Genomic DNA, 26,337 nt, shown 5'->3' with positions numbered 1-26,337 from the left:
AAAAATAAGTATAAATAAAATAAATTAAAAAATCTTTCACCCATTTCGAACCCCCTTATGACGACAGTGATAGGAAGCGTTAGTTACTACTCTCTGGAGCACCAGAACGCCCCCAGGTGACAGTCTAGGCCAGTCATTAGCAGCGCACCCAAAAGCAGCAGACTTACCCAAAGACTACTGGTTGCAAACCAACTTTTGCCACCACTCATACCCACTCAAACTGTAATTATTGAAGAATTTAACTAAAATCAGCAGATGGAACAATTTAAGAAATATGGATGTTCAAACATAGGCAAAATGGTGAACGTTACACATTTAAACCAGCCAATGACAGGTCATAAGCCCTGTAAATGCCTAGAATTTCATATTCCTTTCTCTCATGTGTTCCTCATCCCGGTTGTAATTTGTGAAAATTGTTTGTTTATATTGATCACAATACCAGAAAAAATGTAAAAATCAAACTCCTATTTGTTAAAAAGGCAAAGTCACATAATTCAATTTTATATAATGCAGTCAAAAAAATATTATGATGAGGAAAAAAACACTGATGAAGATTTAAAAAAAATAAATAAAAAAGGTTGAAAAATACGTGTTTAACAACTTGTTAATTAAATGTGAAGGAAGATGGGCCAAGATGGAGGCCTTTATTGTTAGACGTCAAAAAAACACATTAATTTATTGAAATTCTTTAAAAAATGTTTATTGACATAAACTTCGGTCTTTTGTGTTACAAACATAAAAAGAAACAATATATCAACAATATTTTGAATTTGTCTCAATTTTTGGACTGGATTCAACTCCCTGGGAGCTGTGAATAGTAACATTACAAACAATAATGACATTTTTAAGTAGTCTATGCAAAACGAACGATGGAGCTTGTTTTGAGCATTTACTTTAAAAAATAAAAACAAAACAATGTGTCTTTGTATTTTCATTTGACACTATCCAGTCCTTTAATCAAGAAAATCTTGTTTCTCAACTTAGTATCGTTGCGTAGTCTAACCAAAATAAGCTAGCTCACTTTTTAAATATGTCTTTGATACACAGAAAAAAAATATACTAGAACTTGTATAATTCAAGTTCACTTTTTAACATGATGCTTTAGCACTAGCCAAATGAAATTTTCAGGGTTGAAGTAAATAAGATTAGTTTTAGAAATAGGATGCAAAAAATAAATAGAAATGAATATTGTTGAATTTATAAATTTAATATTAAGAACAATAAAACGGATCAAGAGATAATTAAACTAAAAAATGTCGGCCGGGGTAATGGTCAGCGCAAATGCCTACCGTGCAAGAGGTCTCGGGTTCGATTCCCGACATGGTTGAAATGAAATATTTATTTAAAAGGGAGTTTTCACACAAGAATATTTCACAGTTCCTGGACTGGTAAATGAAGCGTAAGACTGTAAGGTGCCAAGATTCACCCCCATATAAGAGTACTGGAATTATACAAGAGTTGAAAAATCGGCATTTCGTTTTGATCTAGTATCGATTAGAGTTCCAGACAACACGCATCATGTTAAACGTTTGAGAATATACCACGACAAACTTTATTCTATTATTCTATGGTAACAATACTTTGCTGAGCAAACACGCAATTATTGTCTATTTAATCAGAACTGTTCTATAATTTATATGATATTTTACCTTGATAAATACGAACGAGCATTACCATACGGGTACTTTCCGCATTCGCTATTTTTATTATCTAAGTGATGTTTAAAGAAAAAATAAAATGTTTACAAAGGACGGTAACACGCAAAATATATATAACGCTTCTACGTACATTAAAACAGCTTTAATCTCTGAAACCTTTTATGTGCTGTGTATTGTAATTAAAACAAGGTTTAATTCTGATGTTAAAAATAATTTGTAGTGTTGATCGTTTAAATGGAAAGAAACAATCTTTTTATTTTGATTTATGTTTTGATTTTGTTATTGAATATAGTACCAGGTAACTTTCTCTTTAAACAAATACAACAATAATAAAAATCTAGATATTATGTGAAATTATGAAACAGTTTTTTTTTTTTTTTTTACTTAAAAAACTATTTCGTAGGCATTTTTCAGACTGAATTAGCTGACCCCGAAGATAAAAGATACGCATGGTTTCCCGATGATAACGGAACAGTGCATTTAGTGGATCTTCAAGATGATTCCCAGCCTGCTACCAGATTCAATCCTGAGGAAGATATTGCGTACTATTTATATACCAGGTATTCAAATTAGTTTATTTATTTTTTTGCACAAATAAAGATAGAGATTAATGGAAGTAGAGCACGGAACTCAGTACGTACATTCAGTTTAGAAGTTATCTTTGTTTTGTGTCCAACTTATGCCTTGTAAGCACATCATAATTTTCTTTATTTATCTATTAAAATAATAAAATGCAAATAATGACTTACTTTTAAATAATTTTCAATAATGAAATTGAATATAAAATAAAAATTTTAAAAAAATATTTCAATAACGAAATATTATTTTTTGATATGTCTTAATTTTGAAGTGTGTTATTTTAGAAGAAATCCACAAGTCCCTCAAAGAATATACAAGGGAGATAGCACAACCCTTAAAAGCTCATATTTCAATAAACTAAATCCAGTAAAACTCTCTATTCACGGCTGGACAGGTGATACTACAAGTTCAGTTAATATACAAACGCGCACAGGTGAGGTAAAATAACATTCTTAGAAAGTTTGTTTATAAGAAAAACAAATAACGTTTTAAACAAAATATGGAATTTTTACCCGAAAAGTAGTACTCGCGTATCCAAACTCCCGCACAAATCTAAGATATAAATATTGTTATTTTTGGTTAAATCGTATGAAACTAATGTCAAAATTGACAGTTTTGCAAAACTAAAATATTATAAATTGCAGCTTTTATACAAGTTCTCGATGTGAACGTCATTATTGTCGATTGGTCCAAAGGATGTAATGGTGGATATGCTGAAGCAGTGAAGAATTGTCCATCAGTTGGTTTTAGTGTTGGCCAGTTTCTTGATTGGTTGAATAAGATTGGCGTCCCGTTTCCAAACATGCATGTTATTGGACATAGTCTCGGTGGTCAACTGGCAGGATTTGTTTGCAGATATTGCAAACGAGGACGTGTTGGATATTTAACAAGTTTGTATTCTTGATCTTCACATTTGAGTACGCTTTTAACATTTTAAAAGCTTTTATACCATTAACTTAATTGCATTTTTATTGTATATAAGCATTCAATTAAAAATAAATTCAGTGCTTATCAATTTGATGGATTTTATTTTGGTTTTGATAGTGTTTGAATAAACGGCTTTTAATTAATCAACGGTCCTTAAGTAAGAATCAGTCTCCGTAGTATTACAAATAACATTGTCAATCAGATGCCAAATGTTTCGTTTATGTGTCGAATGTAATTTATTAAATTTTCGATAAAGAAACGTATTTTTTAAAATCTATTTTTAAGTTTTTTGATCAGGTTTAGATCCAGCACATCCTTCATGGGACGCAGAATCAGAACGAATTCGCAAAAGTGACGCAGAATATGTAGAAATAATCCACACCAACGTTGGTCGATTCGGGATGGAGGATCGTGCGGGACATAATGATTTCTACCCTAATGGCGGCTTGCATATGCCGGGATGTGGAGGTAACATGGCTTGTTCCCACGCAAGATGCGTGGACTACTTTGCTGAGTCAATAGACCACAACAGATTTATGGGCAATAGATGCGAAACTGTAGCAGAAGCAACTTCTGGGAGCTGCTTAGAGGAACGAAAAATGCACATGGGTGGAGCTTCAGCAAAAAATGAGTAAGTTAATTGATATTTATTTTAATGTATTTCCTCACTTATGTAGGGAGTATTGTATTTTATACCTGTAGGAGAGGTCCGCCTAAGAGAACGCATCTAACAGACTTTACCTCTTAATTGTTTTGCTGTTTAGATTTCCTTAATGATTTTTATGTCAATTAAATGCATTATTACTTAACATAGTCTTTCAGGAAATATGGAGCAATCAGTATGATACCGACTATTTAAATGAAAAAATCTATTTTAATGAGAAATGCGTACTTTAAAACGTCCCTAAGAGTACGTGAGTGAAAGTACGCAAGTACCATTTTAGAGTTTTTGTTAAAGCGATGCTCTATCTCATTGGCTGCTTATTCGAATTCAAGTTTTTGAAAGTTTTTATTATCACGCCAAAAAAAAACTTTTCCAGATACTTCACGTGATCTGCCAGCTTTTTTTAAAATAAAAAATGAGATTGTTTTGGTAAACCTTCCCAAGACTGTGAGAATATGATCGGGTTTTTGTCATTTTCGTAGTGTTGATTCATTTATGCCCAATTGGCGAGTAATATTTTCTAATCATCATTTTAATATGTTTCATAGTCATTTTCTGTATCCCTCTAGTGAAAAATATCTAAAAATCATCTGGTGGCATCTAAAAAAAATATTTTTGAACAAAAAAACAGTAGAGTTACGATGTGTTATCAAAAAAAAAGTTCTTTATTACTCAAATCAAAAATTATCAAGTTCGACCTACTTATATTGTTATGTGTCTTTAAAAGTATTCACGCGTACTCCTAAATAAATTAATTTGCGTTATCTTGTGCATACAACCCACTCGACAAAACCTCAACAACAAAGTTGTACCAGCGCAACAATAAAAACACATTACCTTAAGTCGTCTGTTTAAAATATTAGATGAAAATGCAACTTTATCAATAATTTCATCTGCTGGCTAGACGTGTCAACCCAGTTGGCGGTAAGTCTAAGTCCACGATAGTACATGTTTTGCATTTTTAATGAGATTATAAGTGTTTCTAAAAATAGATCATATAATGAAATATTGTATATGAATGCTTTTATAGCCAGTAACCTCCCCCATACATTGAATGATAACATCAAATATTTGTTTTTTAGGATTGGAATACTTGTATTGGAAACTAATGAAAAGGCGCCGTATTATAAGAACTGAACGTTAATCTCATAAGAGTAAACTAATAAAATACTACAGAAAAAAAAAACAGAACTGCTGATTCAAAGAATAAAATATGGATTATTAAACAACCAGATTCCTACTGTGAAGAAATTAATCTCATCTATGGTTTTTTGTTTTCACTCACGCAAAATAAAATTTATTCGTGTACAATATTTAACTATTTTCTTTCAAAAACTTGCTTCGCTAGCACCATTTAACCAACATTTCTTTTTTAAATATAAGTACGAGTGATAATTTATACTTTTTTTAATTAGAGTGTATTTTGTAAGTAACAAAAACAAAAATACATACATTTTTTTATTATAAACTTTTTGTATACTTGCACCATTTTTTATCGTCATCATCATTCCTTTTCCGCACCAAATGGTACAGAAGGTACTACACTGATACACCAATCGCAGCATATATGGATCATTTTTGTTACATGAAGGTAAAATGATCAGTTTTACGATTCAGGTACCAGTCCAGGGACGATGAAATATTCGGGTATGAAAAAATCATTTTAAACAATATTTCACATCAACCATGTTGGGAATCGAACCCAAAACCTCTCGTATGGTAAGCATACGCGTTGACTATTACACTACGAGACCTTTTAATCAATTTTTTCCAAAATATTTTATATCGTGAAGGTTTTACACACAAATAATAATAATATTTGTATGTTTTCAAATTTGGTACCCGTAACAGAAAACAAGCTTGCGCATTGATGAGCGTTTTGATAATTTCTCCTCGAGTTGCTAACCATCCTTGAATAAACAATTAGTCCTGAGGACCATTTCAGGAAATCGCAACCATTTGATGGACAGACCTTGAATAAATTATAATTGTCTGTGGCATTCTTTCACCGGTCAGTAGTTTCTATTTCAGTAATCAGTTGAAGCAGTCAAGTGCAAGGCATTAGAGAGTAAATAACTGCATTTCACGTTTTATTTGGATTAGCGATTAGGTGGATTTGTTTCGTGATGTGATAGTGGAACTACTAGGGGTACTATAAAATGTTTTTTACTGGAAATAAAGTATTTCTAATATCAATCAAATAAGTATCTTATCTTAAAAAAGAAAGACAAATAACTGACATGGCGATTATTTTGATTTTTTCGCTCTTTTCTAGTGGTAAGTGAAAACTTATTTGGTACGTACGTGTTTTAAAAATTAAAAAAAAAATATATTAGTTTCTTTTTTTTTTGTTTTAAAGCGTTTGCAGCTGTTTTAAATAAGGCAACCAAATATGATCCTGTTTGGTTGGCAAGTGTTGGAACGTTCCCGCCGGTAGAAACTCCGAGTTTGACCAAAGACTTTTGGTCGCTGCTATACGACATTCATGTGGAGTTTAGACTATTCAGTAGGTAAGTTGAAATATTACTGAAAAAATATTTTTGGTGCGTAAATCATTTTTTAAAAGAAATAATTATCTGCACCAGGAAAAACCCCGAAAAATATCAACTTTTGGAGACGGATAATTCCACTCTACTGTCCGAATCGTTCTTTGATAAAAGGTTACCTACAAAAATTCTCGCTCATGGCTGGTACAATAATGGATCAAGTCCTATGCCCTCCAATATCAAAGAAGGTAAGGAACCATTTATTTTTTTATAATGAAGATGATACTACTACTAATATTACTACCATCACTTTATTTCTCCACAAGGGTAGGCAGAGAAAATGGACCGCCACACACGTCTATCCTGGCATACATTCCTAGCTTCTTCCACATTCATACATCTTGTCATAAATGCCCTTCGGTTCTGTCTGCTTTTGACATGACTAGACTTAAGATTTTGGTTTATCTGATCATGCCACGTCTTCCTTGGTCGTCCTTGTCTCACGTTACCGTTCATTTTCGCCAAATATACTTGTTTTACCATTCTTTCGTCGTCCATTCGTTCTACGTGACCAAACCATCTCAGAGACCCTTTCTTAATATTATCACTAATTTAAATCTGAGTTAAGTAAATAAGTATACTTAACTCAGATTTATACTCTCGCCTGATTTCATAATTCTGATGATGATGGTATTATTTATTTATATAAAGCCTGAGCCAATTACAAAAGTTACATGAATGTTGAAAGTTTTAATTTATTTATTTGTAATATAATACAAGCTGGCATGTTTTCAAATTTTTATGTTATTTTCTTCAAATACCCTAATTCGTCCCAAACTCTTTGATGAAACTACTGAAATATGATTGAGGCATTTGAAATCAAACCATCGGTTTTTATACCCAATGTGGTTCGGGAGAATGATTTTATTTTTTAAAAGTATCAAAATCACTTTTGTTAGATATTTCCAGCGGCGGGGGTTGCTATAAATTTCGTATTGAAATAAAATTTCAATTTATAAAATATGTTTTTTATAAATAAACATATGAACAAGAAACTGAATAAAAATAACATTAAACTATGTAGCAATGAAGAACAAGGGCCATAAAATAATGAATGATTTATTTAAAACACCATGAAAAACTCATCCAATCCATCTTCATCCCGCACTGTTTTAGTGGCGAAGAGATCTACAAAAAACAGGAAAATCCATCCCAAAGAATTCCAAGTTGCGTGACGAATTGGCTAATCTACACAATCTGGACATTGGGACATAAAAACAAAAGTTGGTCTTAGAAGACTTGATATATTAGTATTCATAAACACCTAGGCAATATCTGTGTGATTTAGGTAAGAGCATCATTACAGAACTTTGCTCTTTTTAGGATACTGTGAAACTGATGTCACGGGTCCGATTTCCACCAGTTGCAAGAAAAAAAGAGAAGAAAGTTTTTTTTTTATTGGTCGTGGTGTTGTGGTGTATTCATCATAACTTTCATCCATATCCTGTTTTTCCTTCAACAGGCCTGTAAAATAGATGCTCAGCGGGTTATTCCTTAAAAAAATAAAACTCCATGTTCAATAAATATATGCACTTTGGGGGGTTCAATTTTAAAAGTAATATCATCCAGCTTACCCAAAAATAGGCAGGTCAAAAGAAAAGCTTATTAAAAATTGTAATACATATATTTTTTAAATATGCATGTTTATTTTCAAATTACAGCTGTTTTTTAATGGGTAGATAGAGCTTGCACGTATAAACTTGTGAATAAAAGCACTTATTTACCTAATACACATTATTCGATGCGGAATGTGGGATCAGGTAATGAGTTTCGAAGAAGCCAAGAGAATCCTGAAATGAAAAGAAATCAATAAAAAATGAAGGGATGTTGAGTTCTAAGGATACATAATTTTGTTAAAGCGTTTCTTATAAGTGACTCAGGAACTTCTTCATTTTTTATAGATATTCATTTGACGATTACCTTATGTATCGACATATTACATTTTCTATTAAATTAAATTCAAATTTTGAACACGCCATTTTATAATTATTGCATATGGTTTTCTAGTTAAAGTTAAAATTAATTTCATCTTGAAGATGTAATACGAGTCAGTTTCTATTCGTCATAGAAATTTTCTTGCCAAATAACTTTTTGCATCTAAATAATTAATTTACAAAAATTCTTATTAATTTTTAGCACCTTAGCTCGACACAACTTTTATAAAAAACATTATTCGTATCTGAAGTTTGTGTGATTTTTTATTTTTTTTTGTGTTATTTTACTACTATTTCTGCCATTTCGGAAGCCGTTGATTTTTTTTACAGCTTACCTCTCTGTTGCTGATCTAAACATCATAATACTTGATTGGTCAACTGCTGCTAACGTCAATTATGTCTCCGCCAGCTACAATGTTGCCAGCGTAGGTCGTCATCTTACATGGTTCCTGAATTTCCTCATCAAGGAAGGAGTATCCATGAGCAATGTACATCTCATTGGACACAGTTTAGGAGCGCACGTAGTTGGCATTGCGGGAGCTTTTGTTGAGGAAGGACCCATACATTCAATTACAGGTAAAAATATTTTAGTAATATTTTGAATCGGGTTATGGTCCTGTGGCTGGTGTCTCGGACTCACGGACCAAAGGTCTGTGGTTCGAATCCTACTCTACCCCAACTAAATTCCCATTTTCTAATAGTGAGTTATTTACAACACGTTGAAAATGGCCCTCAAAATGAAATATTTGGGTAAATCATAAGAACGCAAATACTTTTTTAAAAAAAATTCATTACATTGAAGTGTAAAAAACACATTTTATACATATATTTTTATAAATTCTTGTTCTTTTAGTTGAGCACGCATTTTTTTTTCCGCTTTTACTCAAATAAACAGCACTAATTTTGAACAGGGTTACGGTCCTGTATAAGCGTCGCGGACAGAGTAACGTGTTTCGAACCACGCTCTCACAACTTAAGCATTTTTCAGTCATGTTATTTATGACTGCAAATAGTTCAAACTTTAAAAAAATTTAATTTATTGAAAAAAAGTTAATAGTTCTTTCTTATTTAAAATTTTCAGTTTATATTTTTAGTCCTATTTAAGAGAACATTTTGCTTGATCGATCAGTTTGAATATAAAAATAATTTGAAATATAAAAAATAAACCGTGGTCTAGCCCGCGCCTTCGAACAAGGCAAGGACTTATAATAATTGCAACACAATTAACTCTAACTAGTTGTTTATCGATTGCAGGTTTGGATCCTGCTTTACCACTTTTCACAGAGTGGAATAAGGATGCTCGCCTTGATAAGCACGATGCTAAGTATGTCGAAGTAATCCATACGTGTGCTGGATATTTGGGGTTCGCCAAACCAATCGGCCATGTGGACTTTTACCCCAATGGTGGAACAAGCCAACCGGGGTGTGGAACAGATTACAGAGGTACTATTTCAATATTTTATTTTGACTCACAGGATTCCACATATTTATTAAAGTCTTGAAAAAATATAAAACGTTTATAATACTAGAAAGAAATACGCGTTGATAATGCTGTACGTGAAACCTGAAAATGCCGGTTAGAATAACACAAAATGTAACATTATTTTTGTAGATTTTTAGATAAACAGCGAGTTTTTTGGATTATTTGGTAATTAAATCCACAGATAAATCCTATGAAAGTACTCCTCTTTTATTATCAAAATAAATCATTGTTAGTGAACTTTTAATAACAATAATTTACATATTTTTGTTAAGGATTCTGTGCACACAACCGCTCTCATAGATTTTTCGCTGAGTCAATATTTTTGGACGTAAATTTTGTGGCCACAAGATGTGAGAGTTATGAAAATATAATAAACGGATGCTGCAAACCAACTGGAGAAACATTATATATGGGTGGATTTAATATAAACGATGGGTGAGTTTATGTATTTTTAGTATAATAATTGTACGACCCATATAAAAGTATACGTTGGTAGGTATGTTTACATTTACCCAATATTGAAAATAAATGTTCCCTACTCTGAACCCAATTCCCAACCCAACTCTGAAAAGTCATATTTTTTAGTTTAAAGACTTTTAATCGACTTTGTTTTATTTTCCTACTAAAAATGTTTAATCCCATCTGTGTTCAAATAACCAAAGATGCTGAAGGTGATTTTATATTAAGGCTTGGTGATAGGTGCAAATCTTGGCTTAGGTAAGAGCTTTAAGAGTTCAATGATAGATGTCTCTTTTGCACAGTTTTCGAATAATGCATATTTTATGCTAATTTAAAATGAATTAATTCAATCACAATAATGATTACAGCCTTATTTTATATCAAGTTTTATATGTAATCTACAAAAAAAAGTTATTAAAACTATCTTAATAATTATCATCAACATCATCCCCTTTCCGCCCCTAATGATGCATAATACACTGTATTGGTACACCCGTTGCAGCGTATCTTGATATTTTTTATTATGTGAAGGTAAGATGATCAGTCTTACGGCTCAGATACCAGTCCAGGGACTATGAAACATTCTAGTGTAAACACACGCTTTAAATAAACATTTCATATCAACCATGTCTGGAATCGAGCACGAGACGTCTTGCATAGTAGATAAACGTACTGACCATTACACCACGAGGCCGACTATTTTTTACTGTGATTATAAACTATCAAAAATATCTATTTCATTTGTAGGTACCTACACTATTTATTGTTTTAATGTCCTTTTGACGTTTTGTAAAATTTGACATTTGCGTTTGATAGGCATATTTCTTTTGGCAAACTTGCGATTAGTACGTAAGACATAAAATTTACTTTCCGTTTTGGGGATTAGTCTTCTTCTTCGGTTTTAATCCTAGGGATTGGAGGGCAGCAAAACCTAGTATCTATTTCTCCGTTCCTTTAGGTGTTCAGCGATCATAACACAAACTAGCGATAAAAACACAAACAAACAAACCATTACGCTGTTTCGCTGTAGGGGTAGGCAGAGAGTATAGAATGCCCTATCACTCTATCTTGGCATACATACCTCGCTTCCTCTACATTCATACATCTTCTTATGCACGCACGCCGATTATTCCTACTTTTGACATGTATATCTTCAAGTATTGGATGGATTTGGTCGTGCCATGTCTCTCTCGGTCTTCCTCGTTTTCTGCATCTATCAACATTCGCATCGTAGATCCTTTTAGCCGTTCTTCCCCTGTCCATTCGCTCTACATGTCCAAACCGACGCAGCACCCCTTTCTTGATTCTGTCGAAAATGCATTTCTCAGCCTTACACACTTCACGGATCTCGACACTTGTGCACCTATCACACATCGTTTTACCACACATTCGCCTGAGGGATCGCATTTCGACAGCATTTAACCTACTTTGATCAATAATGTTAACAATATACCTTAGTGATGAAATTACACTAATGTTTAATGTGTTTTTTTTTACAGTAAAGAAGGAGTATACTATTTAACTACAAATAGTGAATCTCCATATGCAAAAGGATCAAAGAGGAAACCGCCCTTCAAATACTCCCACCCCTTTGAAAAATAAGTCTATGTACCTGTTTTAAGTTAATAAACAAGCTTTTAACATCCATTTCTTACGTGTTATTTATTTAATCAAATATTTTAAAGGGCGTACTTTTATTTTTATACAGTAATTTTCTAAATTATGTAGGTACATCATGAAACTTACAGCAAATTATTGGGTTATATTCCAGATAGGGCTGACATGATATATATTGATATTAAACGCTGTTTGAACAGCAAAATTTCATTGTTCACGGACTCACCTGAAGCGAGAGCTGGCCACCTTACGTTCATGTAAAAGAAGGATGAAATAACGGTTTCCTATGTACCAATGAGTGCAGAAATGGGAATGATGATAAATTATTACCACTGCTATTATTTGTTTGAACTTGATTATGTTATATTATCATTTCATTCCATTTACACCATCTTTAGACATGCATAAAAAGAATTTCAATTTTTACTTACTAATGTTAATACACCTCTTTCAAATTTGTTTATTTTATTGCATCATTATAAAAAAATACCCTATGTAGGTCAACAATTTATCTTGTAATGTAAAGTTATGAACTTGAAGATACAGATAAGAAATGCGGCCTACCTAAGGAAAAGATAAGAATGTTTATAAAGCTAAAAACCTGCCTTGTGAATATCTCTCCTAAGAGACTAAAGCATGTATACATACCTACTTTAAAGTTATGAAATATAACCTTAAAAAACCAGCGTTCTTTTCTAACCTACAGCTCTCAATTTGACAATCACGTTTAACCCAGTGTCAGTGAACCTGGGTGTAAAACATCCGACACATTTTTAAACGCTCACATTAAACCCTATAGAATTGAAAACGTCGCATCTTCTTCCATGCAGTAGCTGGAGTAAAAGACTCATGTTTAGTGAACTTGGTTTGTTTTAGTAGTGCCTTGCGCGTGGACTGAGATAGGCGGGATGCCTCTAACCCAGGTTCGTAGTTTGTATAACATTTTCGAGCACATACAATACAGAAATATAAATGTTTTTCCTTTTTTTTTTTAAAAGAAAAATACCTACTTAAATTCTTATTATTTGTTCAAATATTTCATTTTTAGACCGATCCCCGAAAGTCGTAAATAACTCGTGCTGGAAAAAATGGTAATCGAGTGGGATTTGAACCTCAGGCCTTTGGTCCGTGAGTCCACAATGCTACCACATACCATAACCTCAGTATTAAAAAAAATCTACGCTATGACCAAAATTTTGTTAGTTTGTCAATTGTATCTACGGATATTCTTTCTAAACAATTATGTTTTTATTTGAATCTCAGTTTATTTCAATTTTATTTTATATTGTTTTTCAAAGATGCGTTTCTTTTTCACATAGCTTCACACTTTATTAAAGAGTTGTCTAGTAAAAAAAAACTTTGTTTTTAAAAATATTAAAAAATGTCAATGCAAGAAATAATAAAATATAGAAATATAAAAGGATTAGTATTGTATTTTTAATTATGGGTATCCCTACCAGTTCATTCAACTCATAGTGTAAAATAGGTTCATTGACATCGGGTTAAAATAATTATGTTTACCTAATGTTTAAGTTAAAGGAGCAAAACCAAAGTAATGACTGTGGCCCGTAATAAATGTACTAATGAAGCAATTCTAAAAAACGCATTTAAAAGAAAGATTTCTTGAACTTTGGAAGCAGGATCACCTGGGATGGTAAAACAAAAAGAGAAGTCGACTGTCGCATACATCAAGCAAGGCTTGCGTTCAACAAAAAAACAAAGATATTCGACTCAAATAATATAAACCTAAAACTCCGCAAGCAACTTGCCAAGTCTTACCTGGTGCCTTACCGAAAGATATTTAAAAAAAACTAGAGGTCTTTAGGATGTGGTGCTACATATTGATATTAGGAATTTCCTGGAGAGACCACACCACTAATGACGAGGTTCTCAGCAGAATCGAAGAAGGAAGGCACCTAATAAAAACCAATTCAGAGAGGCGAGCCCAATGGATCGGTCACATTGAGCTCCACGAGGATCTCCTGCATGACATATTAGAGGGAATGGCTCAGGGGACAAATAACCAGGGCAAACCGTATATAGAAGTGATTATGCGCAGCTTACCATTATATTCGACTAACCATAATATTGTTTTATTGTAACTTTATTCACAGAAAAACAAGTAAGTAATTAACATTAATTTTAAATCATTTCCACCGTTTGTATTTTTATCCTAATATAAATAAAAAAAATAATAAAGCGCGCCCAGCGCCTGCGGTGGGCCAAGAAATTAGCCGATTATTCCAGCTTATTTTTCATATAAATAAGTATACTATAATTCGAATGTATTAACTCCAGTGCGAGTTTTTTCTCCTAGATTAAACTTGCAGATTACACAAGTTATTTGAAGATTCTTGATTTGGAAAATAGTATTTCAAACATTGTTTCTTAAGGACTATTTTTCTTTGAGCTGGTACTTTTGACATAAGACCATAATTACTTTAATGCGTCATATTGCAGGACATGTAACGCTCCACGCGGCCGTTTTCAGCACGATTAATTACTAGAACAATGCGGCCAGTTGACATTTCAATTGAATACCTAATATCGACTGAATTCATAGTAGTATTTTCTATTAATTTTTTAATGAATTATAGATTCAAGTTATGGATAATATATCTATATAATTTAATATATCACAAAGTTATATCGTTTGAGTTGATTTCATGAATGAAAGTTGTTGTATCACACAGAACCACAGAAAAAATATCAATTTATAGTATATATTACTTATATTAAATTATGTACCTCCTATGTCGGTACAAATAGATGATATTTTTTTAAAGCTTACCTGTAAATGAAATCACCATTCGCCACTGCAAATTGGGAGTATTTGGAGAAAGTGTGCGAGGATTTAAACTGCGCCTCATGTATCTAGCTGAAGAAAGTTGTAGAGAATAAAAACTAGTGGAGGACGAGATGCAGGACTTTGCTGCAAACCAATCCCCAGGATTAATACTGCGAGGAAGAAAGAATGTTAAAAAACTTACACGCATGCAATTGAATGTTTTCGAAACATAACTTTTAATTTAGATACACTAATGTTTGAGTAACGTTAGATTAATTAATTTTTTGGGACTAACACTGAATTTTGCTGTTTATGGATTACACATAATACATGTTTATTAAAATTGATCAACATTTCAAAAGAGATAGAGAAACCTTTTAAAAGGCATTTATGAGGTATATTTTTCTTACTTGTTTTACACCTTAAAGGTTATTTTACACAATTAAACAAATAAAAAACGAAAAACTATACAAAAAACAGAGTAACATCAAAAAGACTAGACACAAATAAACATTTATTATTAAAAAGTCAGCATCACTGCATACCAATTTTTTGTGAAAATAGTATCCAAAATACCTACTCATTACGTGTTTTTTGATACTTTAATTAAACAAATCAGTATTTATAAAATTAATACTAAACAATCGGCAATTTCTAGCCCTGGGATTTTGCGAACAAATGTTGAACATTAAAACAATGGACAACCTCACAGATTGTTTAGCATTTTGTGTAATCCCGAATCGGAAAAATATGGATTTTCAAGAATGGTGAATGTTACACAGTGTGTAAAGTGGCCACTTAAACCAGCCAATAACAGGTCATAAGCCTTGTAAATGCCTAGATTTCCATATTCCCTTCTGAAAAACGTTTTCTCTCTCTGTTGAAATAAATTTAAATAAGAACAGAATGATTCATGTAATTCAGTGAATAAAGTGATCACTGAAACCAGCCAAAAAGAAGTCGTAAACTTTGCCTAGACTTCAAGTTTTCTTCTCCATCAAGTTCCCTCTATGTTGGAATAACAATCGATTCAATCATAATTTTCATGCAAAACTGTAATTTGTCTACATTATTTTTTAAATTTAATAAAATTCTTCTTGTATTAGAAAATAAATAAATCCTTGCACTGTGAGACACTATGGCGACAGATAATATAAAAGATGGCGAGTTTCACGGCCTTAAAATAAGTAACACGCTTATTTTTTCAAGTCAAACAAAAAAGATAGCAATGTAATATATAAAGACAATCTTTAAAAAAAATCCTAGTTTTACTAGTTGATTCATTGGAACCATGACGTTAAAAATATTTTTTCTGTTTTACTACTATTTTTTATGTTTTTATGGTAAGTTCAACCTAAATACAATTAGATCTTAATTTGTTGCAATAAAAAAAGAGAAAACTTTTTTGAGTAGGGAATATGGAAGTCAAGGCATTTACTGGGCTTATAACCGGTCATTAGCTGGTTTAAATGGCCACTTAACTCACTGTGTAACATTCACCATTCTGCCTACGTTTAAACATCAACATTTCCTCAAATCTTTCATCTGTTGACTTTTGTGAAGTAAAAGAGCCGAAACCTTTATCATGTGGGTAAGATTGATCCGGCTGAACCAATTCAACTCACATACTAAGTAACGCCTGAAAACAATTTTCGAATTTTTGTACTTCTTAAATATTTTTTTAAATTTTTTATTTGATTTGTTCAATTAATTATTATTTTGGCAAAAAATGCATTCAATTTAAACTTGAATAAGATTTTGATAACTCTCTAGGGAGGAAGTCCACCATGTTAGCAAACATTTGGACATTCTCAAAACATTGTTAAATATAATTATATAATACATGTTTTTTTTTTTAAAACACGTCAATCGAATCCATTTTTTAATAACCAATTAGCAAATTTAGTTGATTTTATTATTTATTTTTTATTTGTGAAAAGACTATCAATTTAAACCAAAAGCATTAAAAAAAAAAATATTTATCGTATTAATTGAGACCTTAAAAATTGTGCACAAAATAACACTGGGAAACATACAAGACGACGACATAATATTAGTCAAAAATGCTGACATACATAAATATAACACCAGACAACAAAAACACTATCATATTGAAAAAGCAAAGACAAACACAGGACAGTCAAAAATACTACATAATGGACACTACAACGACCTACCTTACTACTTGAAAACTTTTAATGGAGACAAATTTAAAATCAATCTGAAAAAGCACATGATGACTGAACTAACTAGACTAGACGAGACATAAAATGACTAGACAATATTAAATTTCTAATGTAACCCTAACGGGTTTTTCAAAATTGTAAATAAATAAAAAATTATCAGCGGTTTAATTTTCAAAAGTTTGTGATTTTGAAATTACACCGTCTGTGACGTATCAAGTTCTCTACGGTGAGTTGTCCTAGTTGTTGGATTGGCTTTCCAGTAACCGAAAATGTATCGCAACACTCTGCTATTGGTTGATTCCAAAGGACTTGTGACGTCATTCAGAGTAATTTATTTTTATGCATTTTTTCATACATTTTTTGGGAACTACGCTGTATAATTAAATGCTCTAATTTTTACCGCGCGTAAAAAATGTTTTTTTGTCTTCAATTTCCCGTTTCATTAAACTTCCCTTTTGTAACGTATTACAAGAGAGATGGAGAAAACCTTTAGAAAAGGAAATGTGGAAGTCATTGGCGGTTTTTTTGTGGTTTGGCTGGTTTGGCTAGAAAACTACCCAATGATAAGTCATAAGACTTGTAAATGCCTGCACATCCATATTTCCGTCTTTAAAATGTTCTCCATCCATGTTGTAGGTAATATGAACCGGTTAATGATATCATGGCTAGTGCAGCGGACTCACGTATCTGAGGTCCGAAGTTTGAACTCTACTGTACAACTGTATTCCATCTTCTAACAGAAAGATTTTGATAACTCAAGGCCGCAAAAATTAAAATATTAGGGGTCAATCGTAAGAACGCAAATATTTTTTTTCCAAATAAAAAAAAAAAGTTAATCTTAATAACTTCTTTGGAGGTGATATCCAATCATTGTCTTTAAACATTTGGACTAACTCAAAATATTTTTAACCAATTGTAGATTTTAAAAAATCTTATTCAGTAAATGTTAGTATTATATTAGTACATATATCCATTTACTAACTTTATTTAAGTCGTTTTGAGACGTATTTGTCTCTTGGTCAGGACACTTATTCATCATTCCCTTTTCGCACCTAATGGTGCATAGAGCACTGCATTGGTACAACAATCGCAGCGTATCTTAATCATATTTGTGACATTAGGGTAAGGGGATCAGTCTAACGCATCAGGTACCAGTCCAGGGACTATGAAATTTTCTAGTGTAAAAACACGCTTTTAAATAATGTTTCGAACCCGAGACCTCTTGCATGGTAGGAAAATGCACTGACCATTACACGGGGCCATTATTACACTTTCATAAAAATTCTGCTTAACATTATTATTGTAGTAGTTGCAAAAAAAATACAACGTGCTTATATGATACACGCTTTTAGTAGCGTAAACTAACGTGCATTAATTATAATTTGTGAAAATGTTCCGTGTTTGATAAACGGATACGTCTTGAAACCGGTATGCAAAGAAAAGTCAAGTGGTTATATAGTAGGAACAATATTTGAAAAAAAGAGCGAGGGCAAGAAGGTAGAAGTATGAATTTCCAAGGTACGGATAGGGTGACCATTAGGATTAATCAAATTGTATTTTTTTCTATTTTTTATTACATTTTTATAAATTTCAGATCTGCATGCAGTTGAAATTTTAAAGACGTTCATTTCATCGGAAATAACGGATAATATAACCGAATCAGAGGAGTGGATGCGTTTGACTGATGAATCTGGAATTTCACACAATATTTCAATACGAGAACCAAAACAATCTAATTTTACAGTTTACGCTGATAAGTTATTTAGTCTCGAATATTGGCTTTTTTCCAGGTAATGGTTAAGCAAACTATTTTTTAAAAGTTCAATTCAATAAAATTATATATTACTTGAAAAACAAACGATTTGTTGATAGTTGTCGATACATATGTAGAATTACACAGAATTGATAAGATTCCAAAATAATATGTGAGTTTTTATTTTATTTAGGGCAGTTCAAATATATTCCGGTTATTGAGAAATACATCATAGATTTCAAACTCATAATTTATATGTTATTTTTTTATTTTTAATAAAATCATTCAGTATAAACTCTGTATTTATATGTCAATTTATGTCTCGACTTGCTCAAAGTAAAATCTTTGATAAGACAGGTCTTACAGATAACTTTAAAACTGATTTAATTATCATGTATTGTCAAATAAATAAAAAAAATGCATGAGACATTTAATTTTAGATCTTTCGAATTTATATAATTATTACAGAAACCCTAGAATAAAAAAACAAATTATGTGACTAAAGTATCGTATAGAGTTATAGAACACTGCATTCATACTTCATTCGCAGAATATATATTTTTTATTGTGTTTCATGGTAGGTAACCAGTCTTACGCTTTAGGTGCCAGTATGGTAGCAGTGAAATATTTCAGTTCAGAATCGCGTTTAAATTGATATTTCACTTCCACTTGCCAAACATTGAATGCAAGAAATTAAGCGTAGCAAACAAAAGCGCCAGCTACAATGCTATGAGGTGGACCTATCTCTCTTCGATTTACCTCTTCGGGATTTTATCCGAGAGCAAGCTATCGGGCTGAAAACACTAAATATTACCGATTATGTGTTTTATACCACCCATTTTATAGAAAAATTATAATAAATTTACAGTAATAATTATATTCTTAGACATTAATATAATCTTAATTACAAAGTCGTGTGGCCGTCTAGGAATGCAAAACCCGAAAAATTAGAATTAGAGTGCCGCTCGCAACTTAAACCTATATAATAAACATATACATTGCGTGCCTAAACACTAACATATATTGCATGGATACTTTATCTAAAACTGTTTTTTTAAGGGAGAACCAAGAAGATCATCAAATAATTAGTATAAAAAATGTCAATGAAACAAATTTTGACCCAAGTAAAATGACAATGTTCCTGATTCACGGTTGGACTCATGCTGCTAACAAATCCTACAATGTAGATATTAAAAATGGTATGTTAAATAAACTCATCTCTTCATTCAATCAAAAATAATTGTATTTGCTTATCTCTAATATGCCAAGAATCATATAATTTATTTTATTGCATTTACGGTGTAACCCGATAACACTTACACGATGCAAAATATATACAAGGAACTGAACAAATATAACATATCGTTGCCGTTCTGACAAAAGTCACTCATCTTAAAAATGACAGATTTTAGTTAAATATGCCGTTCGAAACGTAAAATTGTGTTCTTTAAAAAGCAAACGTTACTAAAGAAAATTTAGGTGGAATAAAGTTTTGTTCATCCAAATTATTATATTTTTACTAATCCAAATATGTTCGTTATAAGTTTTGTAAAAGACAATTTTTCCGTACATGTTAGTGAAATAATAAAATTAAAATAAAGTACTCGTTTAATGTTTGATTCGGGTTGTGGTCCTGTGACTAGTGTCGTGGACGTATTAGAGGTCCGAGATTCTAACTCCCTCTGCCCTAACTTGGCTTTTTCAACTCGTTGAAAAAAGCCCTTTAAACTTGATATATTTTGGTTAATTATAAAAATGCACGCGCATTGTTTTTCGTAAACGAAAATGAATTTTTGGTGAAATATGCACATCCCGTTAGAAATGTCATTTGACGAAACCACAGATAATCCGTTATTTTAATTCTGTATAACGCAAACAGCGGAATAGAAGTGGCCGGGGTCTCAATATTATTTGCTTAACCGTTATTTTCGGTGAATAATTTAATTTTATCAATATTTCTAGATTACCTTTCTAAGTTCGATATGAATATAATTGCTGTGGACTGGAGCAAAATAGCCGCCAAGCCGTATTACAAAGCTAGATTCCTAATTGATGTTGTGGCTGATGATGTGTCAGCATTTATCAACCATTTACACCAAGCACACCTAGTCCCCCTCAGTAATGTTCACCTGTGGGGATTTAGTCTTGGAGCACAAATTGCGGGGCTTACTGGAAAAAAGATCAAGGATGGAAAAATAGCGACTATCATAGGTAAAATTGAGAAATATTGTAGATGTGCTTGTTTTATCAATGGAACAATTAGTTCAGCAAGCGGTTTCCAGTCTCCATGCTAATATGCCTCCCTAAATTTATGAAGGAAATATTCCTCGCCTTCCAACTGTTTAATTTTTTTAAAAGGTTGAATAATACAAGGGATTTGGCATTTTAATTATTTAAAAAAAAGTAGCAGTAAAACCTAGTTACAGTTTATCAATTTAAAGTGCTTCGTTAAACTGTTTCTAAATAAAAGTTTAGAGCAGCGTAGCGTGGGCAAAAAATCTGGTACAAGCAACTGCTGGAATAGTTTTACAAAAATGATTAAACTTTAATTTAAGAAAATGTTTCCCCTGTTTTTTACATGGAGAGGGGGCGCTGTTTCCGAAAAATAACTATTGCTGTTAAATATTTTTTTTTACTAAGTAACAGCTTAACTTTTTGTGAAATTATTTCAGGTGTTTTGGAAGATTTTTTTTTAAATAAAAAAAAATTACCTTCTCTAAATACACACAATTTCACTGATTTGATAAATATGTTTTTTCAACAGGAATAAAATGTAAAAAAAAACCAAATCAAACGTTTATTCACGCAGCGCATTTATACGCACGCACGCATTATTTACGTAGCGGTTAGTGTATCATTGCTGTCCTCTGTGCACTATTAGGCGCGAAAAAGGAATGATGATAATGAAATTTACTAAGCTTTATTTTCAAATAAAATTAAAATATTTTCTGTTGTCTTTAACAAGCAGTATGAAAAGACTTACCCGAGTTACTGTGTAACCTGGGGTGAATGAGGTTGACCTTAGATTATCTGAGGTTAGGAAATGATTCCCCGATAATCGTTGTCTCTTTTCACCCTATTGAAATTATGTGTGTATCTTACTAGTGATCTAGTTAGATAACATCTCATTCTCTCAAATGAATGCTTAATATATTTTTCCGATTGTACTCGATATTTTCGATATTTGTGCTTTTAGGTCTTGAACCAGCATTGCCATTATTTTCGAAGCACGTTCCCTGGAAACGTCTTGACAAAGGTGATGCTGAGTACGTAGAAGTCGTCCACACCTCTGGAGGCTATATAAGTTTCTTGACGCCAATAGGCCACGTGGACTTCTATCCGAATGGAGGGCGACGGCAGCCAGAATGCGCTGTGCAGTTATATGGAGGCTGCTCCCATATGAGAGCTCCCGAAATATTTATTCAGTCCTTGAGATACCCTCACATTAACCAGGCCGTGAGATGCGATGGTATGGAGGAGCTGGCAAGAGGATTCTGCGCTGATAGCGGGACTTATATGACCATGGGGAATTTGACAAGACCCGTACCGTAAGCACATTCATATTAAAAAACGAGTAACATTTTCCTTAATTCTGACTTATTTGTTGATTCTCAAATTTAGAACGATGCAATTACATTGCCCTTGTTTGGTCTTTGCTATATAGTTTTATTTTATTTTTGTTCAGTTTTTTGTTTGCATTTTTCTTCATGTTACTGTTATAATTCGCTTAGGCTGTATGTACAATAAATACATAAATAATCTGCAGACAATTACAATTGCGAAACTGTACAAATCAACAATTATAATAGACGTTGCAACAAAATCCGATACACTGAAAATAATAATTGCAAGTAATAGGCTTAGGAAAGCCTTAATAAACTGCAATTATTAACAAAAAAATACATTTAATAAAACTTAACTAAATAATCTAAACATCAAAATATCTAAAACTGCTTTGTTTTTAACCACTAATTTTTTATCCTATCCACCGGTTTCAGAGCTACAAAAGTTTCTATATCAAGCTATAATAACTCATGAATTATTCTATCTTATTTATTTTACCATTAATTACTAAATATTACACCAAACAAATGGAAATTATAAGTCAAGTCTTTTTGTCATGTTGTTCTTAAAAGTGTGAAGTGAGATGGGTACGATCTTTAACTCTCAAAAGACTGTGGTAAATAATTATTTTAGGCGCGGTGATGTTACATCGTGTTTACCACAAGTATGGTTAAAAAAAATCATCTGAAAAATGAAATAAATAAACATGGAGAAATACTGTTTAATAATTCCATTTCCACAATTTAAAAAAAATATATATACATAGGGCCTATTTAAGCAAAATAAATTAAAGATAATTTATATTCAGGTCATCTCTTACATGCGTGCATCTCCCATCACTGTCAATAACCGATTGGATATATTTCGTACAAATACTACTCTGTCTTCCTTGTTCCAAGTTCTGTGTTTGTCCTCTCTCTGATACAGATCAATTGCTATATTGGCGCCATATGAAGACATCAAAGCCAATTTTCATTATTTTTCTTATAAGATAAGCAAAGTAGGGTAAACAAAATTACTACCCTGACAACACTAACGAAATTTCCATTTTGTTTCTTCGACAATCTGACAGACGGAAAAATAATCAAACTTTTAAGTAATGCATTTGTTACTAAAACATTCGTTTGCTAATTACACATGAAATGTAATACCATCCTTAAGATCCTTGCAGTATTTCTACACTTTTAAAGGACACTACACGGCATAGTTAAATTCAAATCAGGAGTTGCGTCCAGAGCGACGTCTATTAAGAAAGTAATGGGTCAAAACGTAAACCGACTCATTTATGAGTGGTTTAGTCGCCTTTTGTTTGATGTGCGTATGCGGTTTCTAAACTGTTTTTAATTCTATGATGTAACGTAAAACCAAACAATATCACGTAGGACAGCAAATTTTTACCGTTTTGTTTTACTTTTTGTATTCATTTTTAACTTTAGAAAAAAACTAACATTACATAAACGTAGTTATGCAGAAAGCAGCCAGTCCACAATTTTGAAAAAATGAGGTATGCGTGTTATCGAGTTCAGAAAGTTCAATTCTATGTTTTTCTTAAAACAGCCACCAGGCTGCTTTCATACAAAACAACTGTAATTTTTTTTTGCACCATAACAGGCCAGGAGGTCTAATTACAGTGGTGAATTACATCACAGAAAACGCAGGCTTGAGAAAAATCACATTTTAATTTTTGTGTTTTTACCGGGAATCAAACCCGGAACTTTCCGTGCGTGAGTCAAGCGTCTTGACCACTACACCATGTAGGCCGCCGAATAAGCCGTAATGATCACCTTCTGAAAATTTTATAATGGCAAAATGTTATGAAAATGAATATCACCTCATATATTTGTTTGCATAATGATTTATTCAATAATATTGACAGCTAATGAGCTCTGACTGCTTTCTGTAAAATGCATATTTTAGGTGAGTCGTTTTTACAAAGTTTTTTTTACAAATGAACTAAGCGATTCTGTACAATTAAGTATCTTAGTAAAAACATACATATTATAATCAATATATTATGTCGTAACACACAGCAGAATTTTACTAGGGCGGGCTGTTTTCTGCAAAATGCTTAAATTGTGTGATCAGCTAAAAATCATTCAATCTTATAAACATAATTTAATTCTTTTTTGTGTTACAAAATATAATGGATGCATTATTTATAATTTTTCAAAGTAAAAAATTTCAACTTTTGTGTAGATTTGATTATTCACTATTTTAACAAAAGTTATATTACCCTAGTTTCACTTATCTATGGCTGGCTGCTTTCTGCATAACTACGTTAACTTTTTTTAACTAATTATTGATTGATTTGGTGTTTATTTTGTAAAACTCCATATTTTAACTAAAAATATAAGAAATCAAACACTGCTTTGAGTCTACTGAACATTTTATTTTTACAAATATAACAACCAAAATTTCGTGACAATTGTTTTGCCTCGTTAGGGCATTTCTAAACGAATATGAAGATTAGATGGATTGAATGTCTTTAAATAGTTATACAATTCAAGGTACTTAAGTAGAAAATAAAATTAATCTTATAAATAATAGCATGTACAATAATCATAATTGAAGGAAAAACCAATAATTAAGGGCAAGGCTAAGGGTTTAGTAGGTAATGGGGACTGTTATTCTTCACTTTATCCCTTTATGTACACGCTTACATGACGCGTAATTAATAGATGAAACATGTTACAATTGTATTCATATATTTTGATAAGAAATTCGAAAAAATAGAAATATTGTTTAATAATACATTTATGTTTATTTAAATTTCTTCATAATATTTCAATCATATATTAAAATTAAAAAAAACGAAAACCTATCATAATATTATTGGTATATTTTTTCCAACAATTATCTTAAGTTATAAAACTATAAAGCTTCATTTATTATCTCACAATACATACCTGTGTCAACAAATACTTACTTTGTTATATTTTTTCCGAAATTCAAATATAAATTCCTAAATTCCCCTTTACCGACTAAACACTTGGCCTTGCCCTTGGTAATTGGTTTTTCCCTCAATTACGATTATTGTACATGCTATAGTTCATAAGATTATTTTTATTTTCTACTTAAGTACTTTTGTTAACCCCTTATATTATAACAACTTTATGTTCACAATAATATTATTTAATTTATTTTTTGTATTTTTCAGAGAAAAACAATATGGCGTATATTGGATTCGAATATAACGGCTAACTTTCATAAATTATTGTCAATTTTATTTTGTTGGAAATGATTAAAACCAAATGTTCATAAAATGCATATCCGTGAAGACTTTTTACGTGTGCATTTTTACGTGAAATTGTGCCAGGAACAATTTATTTATTATTGGTAAATAAAAATAATAAGTATTTTCTGCTGCATTGGAATAAAGTACTGCAATAAATTTTATTGAGGAGTTTTTTAATTGTTATTTATTTTGTGTGATTTTTATATTTTTGATTAAAGTCTACGTTAGGGTAAGCGTCCACATGTCCGCGTCGCACGCATCGGACGGATCGTATCAAACCGCTGTTTACGCTTAGTGCGCGCAAGTACGTCCACTTGATCCGGAGCATTCGGATTGCTGCATGCCGGTGCGCCGGCTATTTGCAATAGAATTTTTAACATTGGGGAACGGGTGAACTGTGAGGGCGAAACAAAACGGAAATCCGATCAGAACTTCCACTGCATCGGCAATCCGTATGACGTCATCGGCACGAATAGGAATAGTTGCCCTTCCGAGACATTTTGTCGGCGTTACCGATGGGCTAATGCTTGCGTTCCGTCCGATACAAATCAGTGGACGCACTGACAAACTGTACAAAGAATTCTAAAATTCGCTTGATACGATCCGTCCGATGCGTGCGACGCGGACATGTGGACGCTTACATTTATTGTAAAATTTCAAAGAATTTTCATTACATTATAATTTGATTAAATCACTTTATTAATATGATCTAAATAAAATGCTTTGAAAAGAGATGTTTAATTTTATTTTATGTGTTTACTCGTATGAAAATAAATCATGGAATGCACGTTATAAATTTATTGAAACATTTACTGAATTTTATCAAGTTATAAAAATACCTTATTTAATAACACAAAAGGAAAAAAGTATTTTTTAACAAATTCATAAAATATTTATGAATCTTTTAAGAATGGAGCTTGCAAAACAATGTTTCGTTTTAAGAT

The 26,337-nt window shown here is 31.9% G+C and overlaps 2 protein-coding genes across 2 annotated transcripts; both read left to right on the top strand.

Moving 5' to 3' along the window:
• Nucleotides 1-1,815: 1,815 nt before the first annotated feature.
• Nucleotides 1,816-5,210, top strand: LOC148285654 (pancreatic lipase-related protein 2-like). Its single transcript, XM_088240609.1, has 6 exons — nt 1,816-1,956; nt 2,062-2,218; nt 2,522-2,670; nt 2,882-3,127; nt 3,462-3,795; nt 4,911-5,210. Exons 1-6 carry the CDS (start codon nt 1,893-1,895, stop codon nt 4,963-4,965), a joined length of 1,005 nt encoding a protein of 334 aa, XP_088096735.1. The 5' UTR covers nt 1,816-1,892; the 3' UTR covers nt 4,966-5,210.
• Nucleotides 5,211-5,861: 651 nt separating this feature from the next.
• LOC148285653 (lipase member H-like) lies at nt 5,862-25,565 on the top strand. The gene is made up of 13 exons (XM_088242143.1): nt 5,862-6,105; nt 6,188-6,338; nt 6,414-6,562; nt 8,639-8,884; nt 9,563-9,751; nt 10,064-10,226; nt 11,750-11,818; nt 13,982-13,989; nt 18,436-18,631; nt 19,654-19,793; nt 20,557-20,805; nt 21,791-22,142; nt 25,316-25,565. Exons 1-13 carry the CDS (start codon nt 6,069-6,071, stop codon nt 25,350-25,352), a joined length of 1,986 nt encoding a protein of 661 aa, XP_088098269.1. The 5' UTR covers nt 5,862-6,068; the 3' UTR covers nt 25,353-25,565.
• Nucleotides 25,566-26,337: the final 772 nt, after the last annotated feature.

Source organism: Micrasema longulum, unplaced genomic scaffold (genome assembly GCF_059751315.1).
Source record: "Micrasema longulum isolate JH-2025_06_02 unplaced genomic scaffold, ASM5975131v1 h1tg000015l, whole genome shotgun sequence".
NCBI lineage: Eukaryota > Metazoa > Arthropoda > Insecta > Trichoptera > Brachycentridae > Micrasema > Micrasema longulum.
This window is presented reverse-complemented; position numbering and strand designations above follow the sequence as displayed.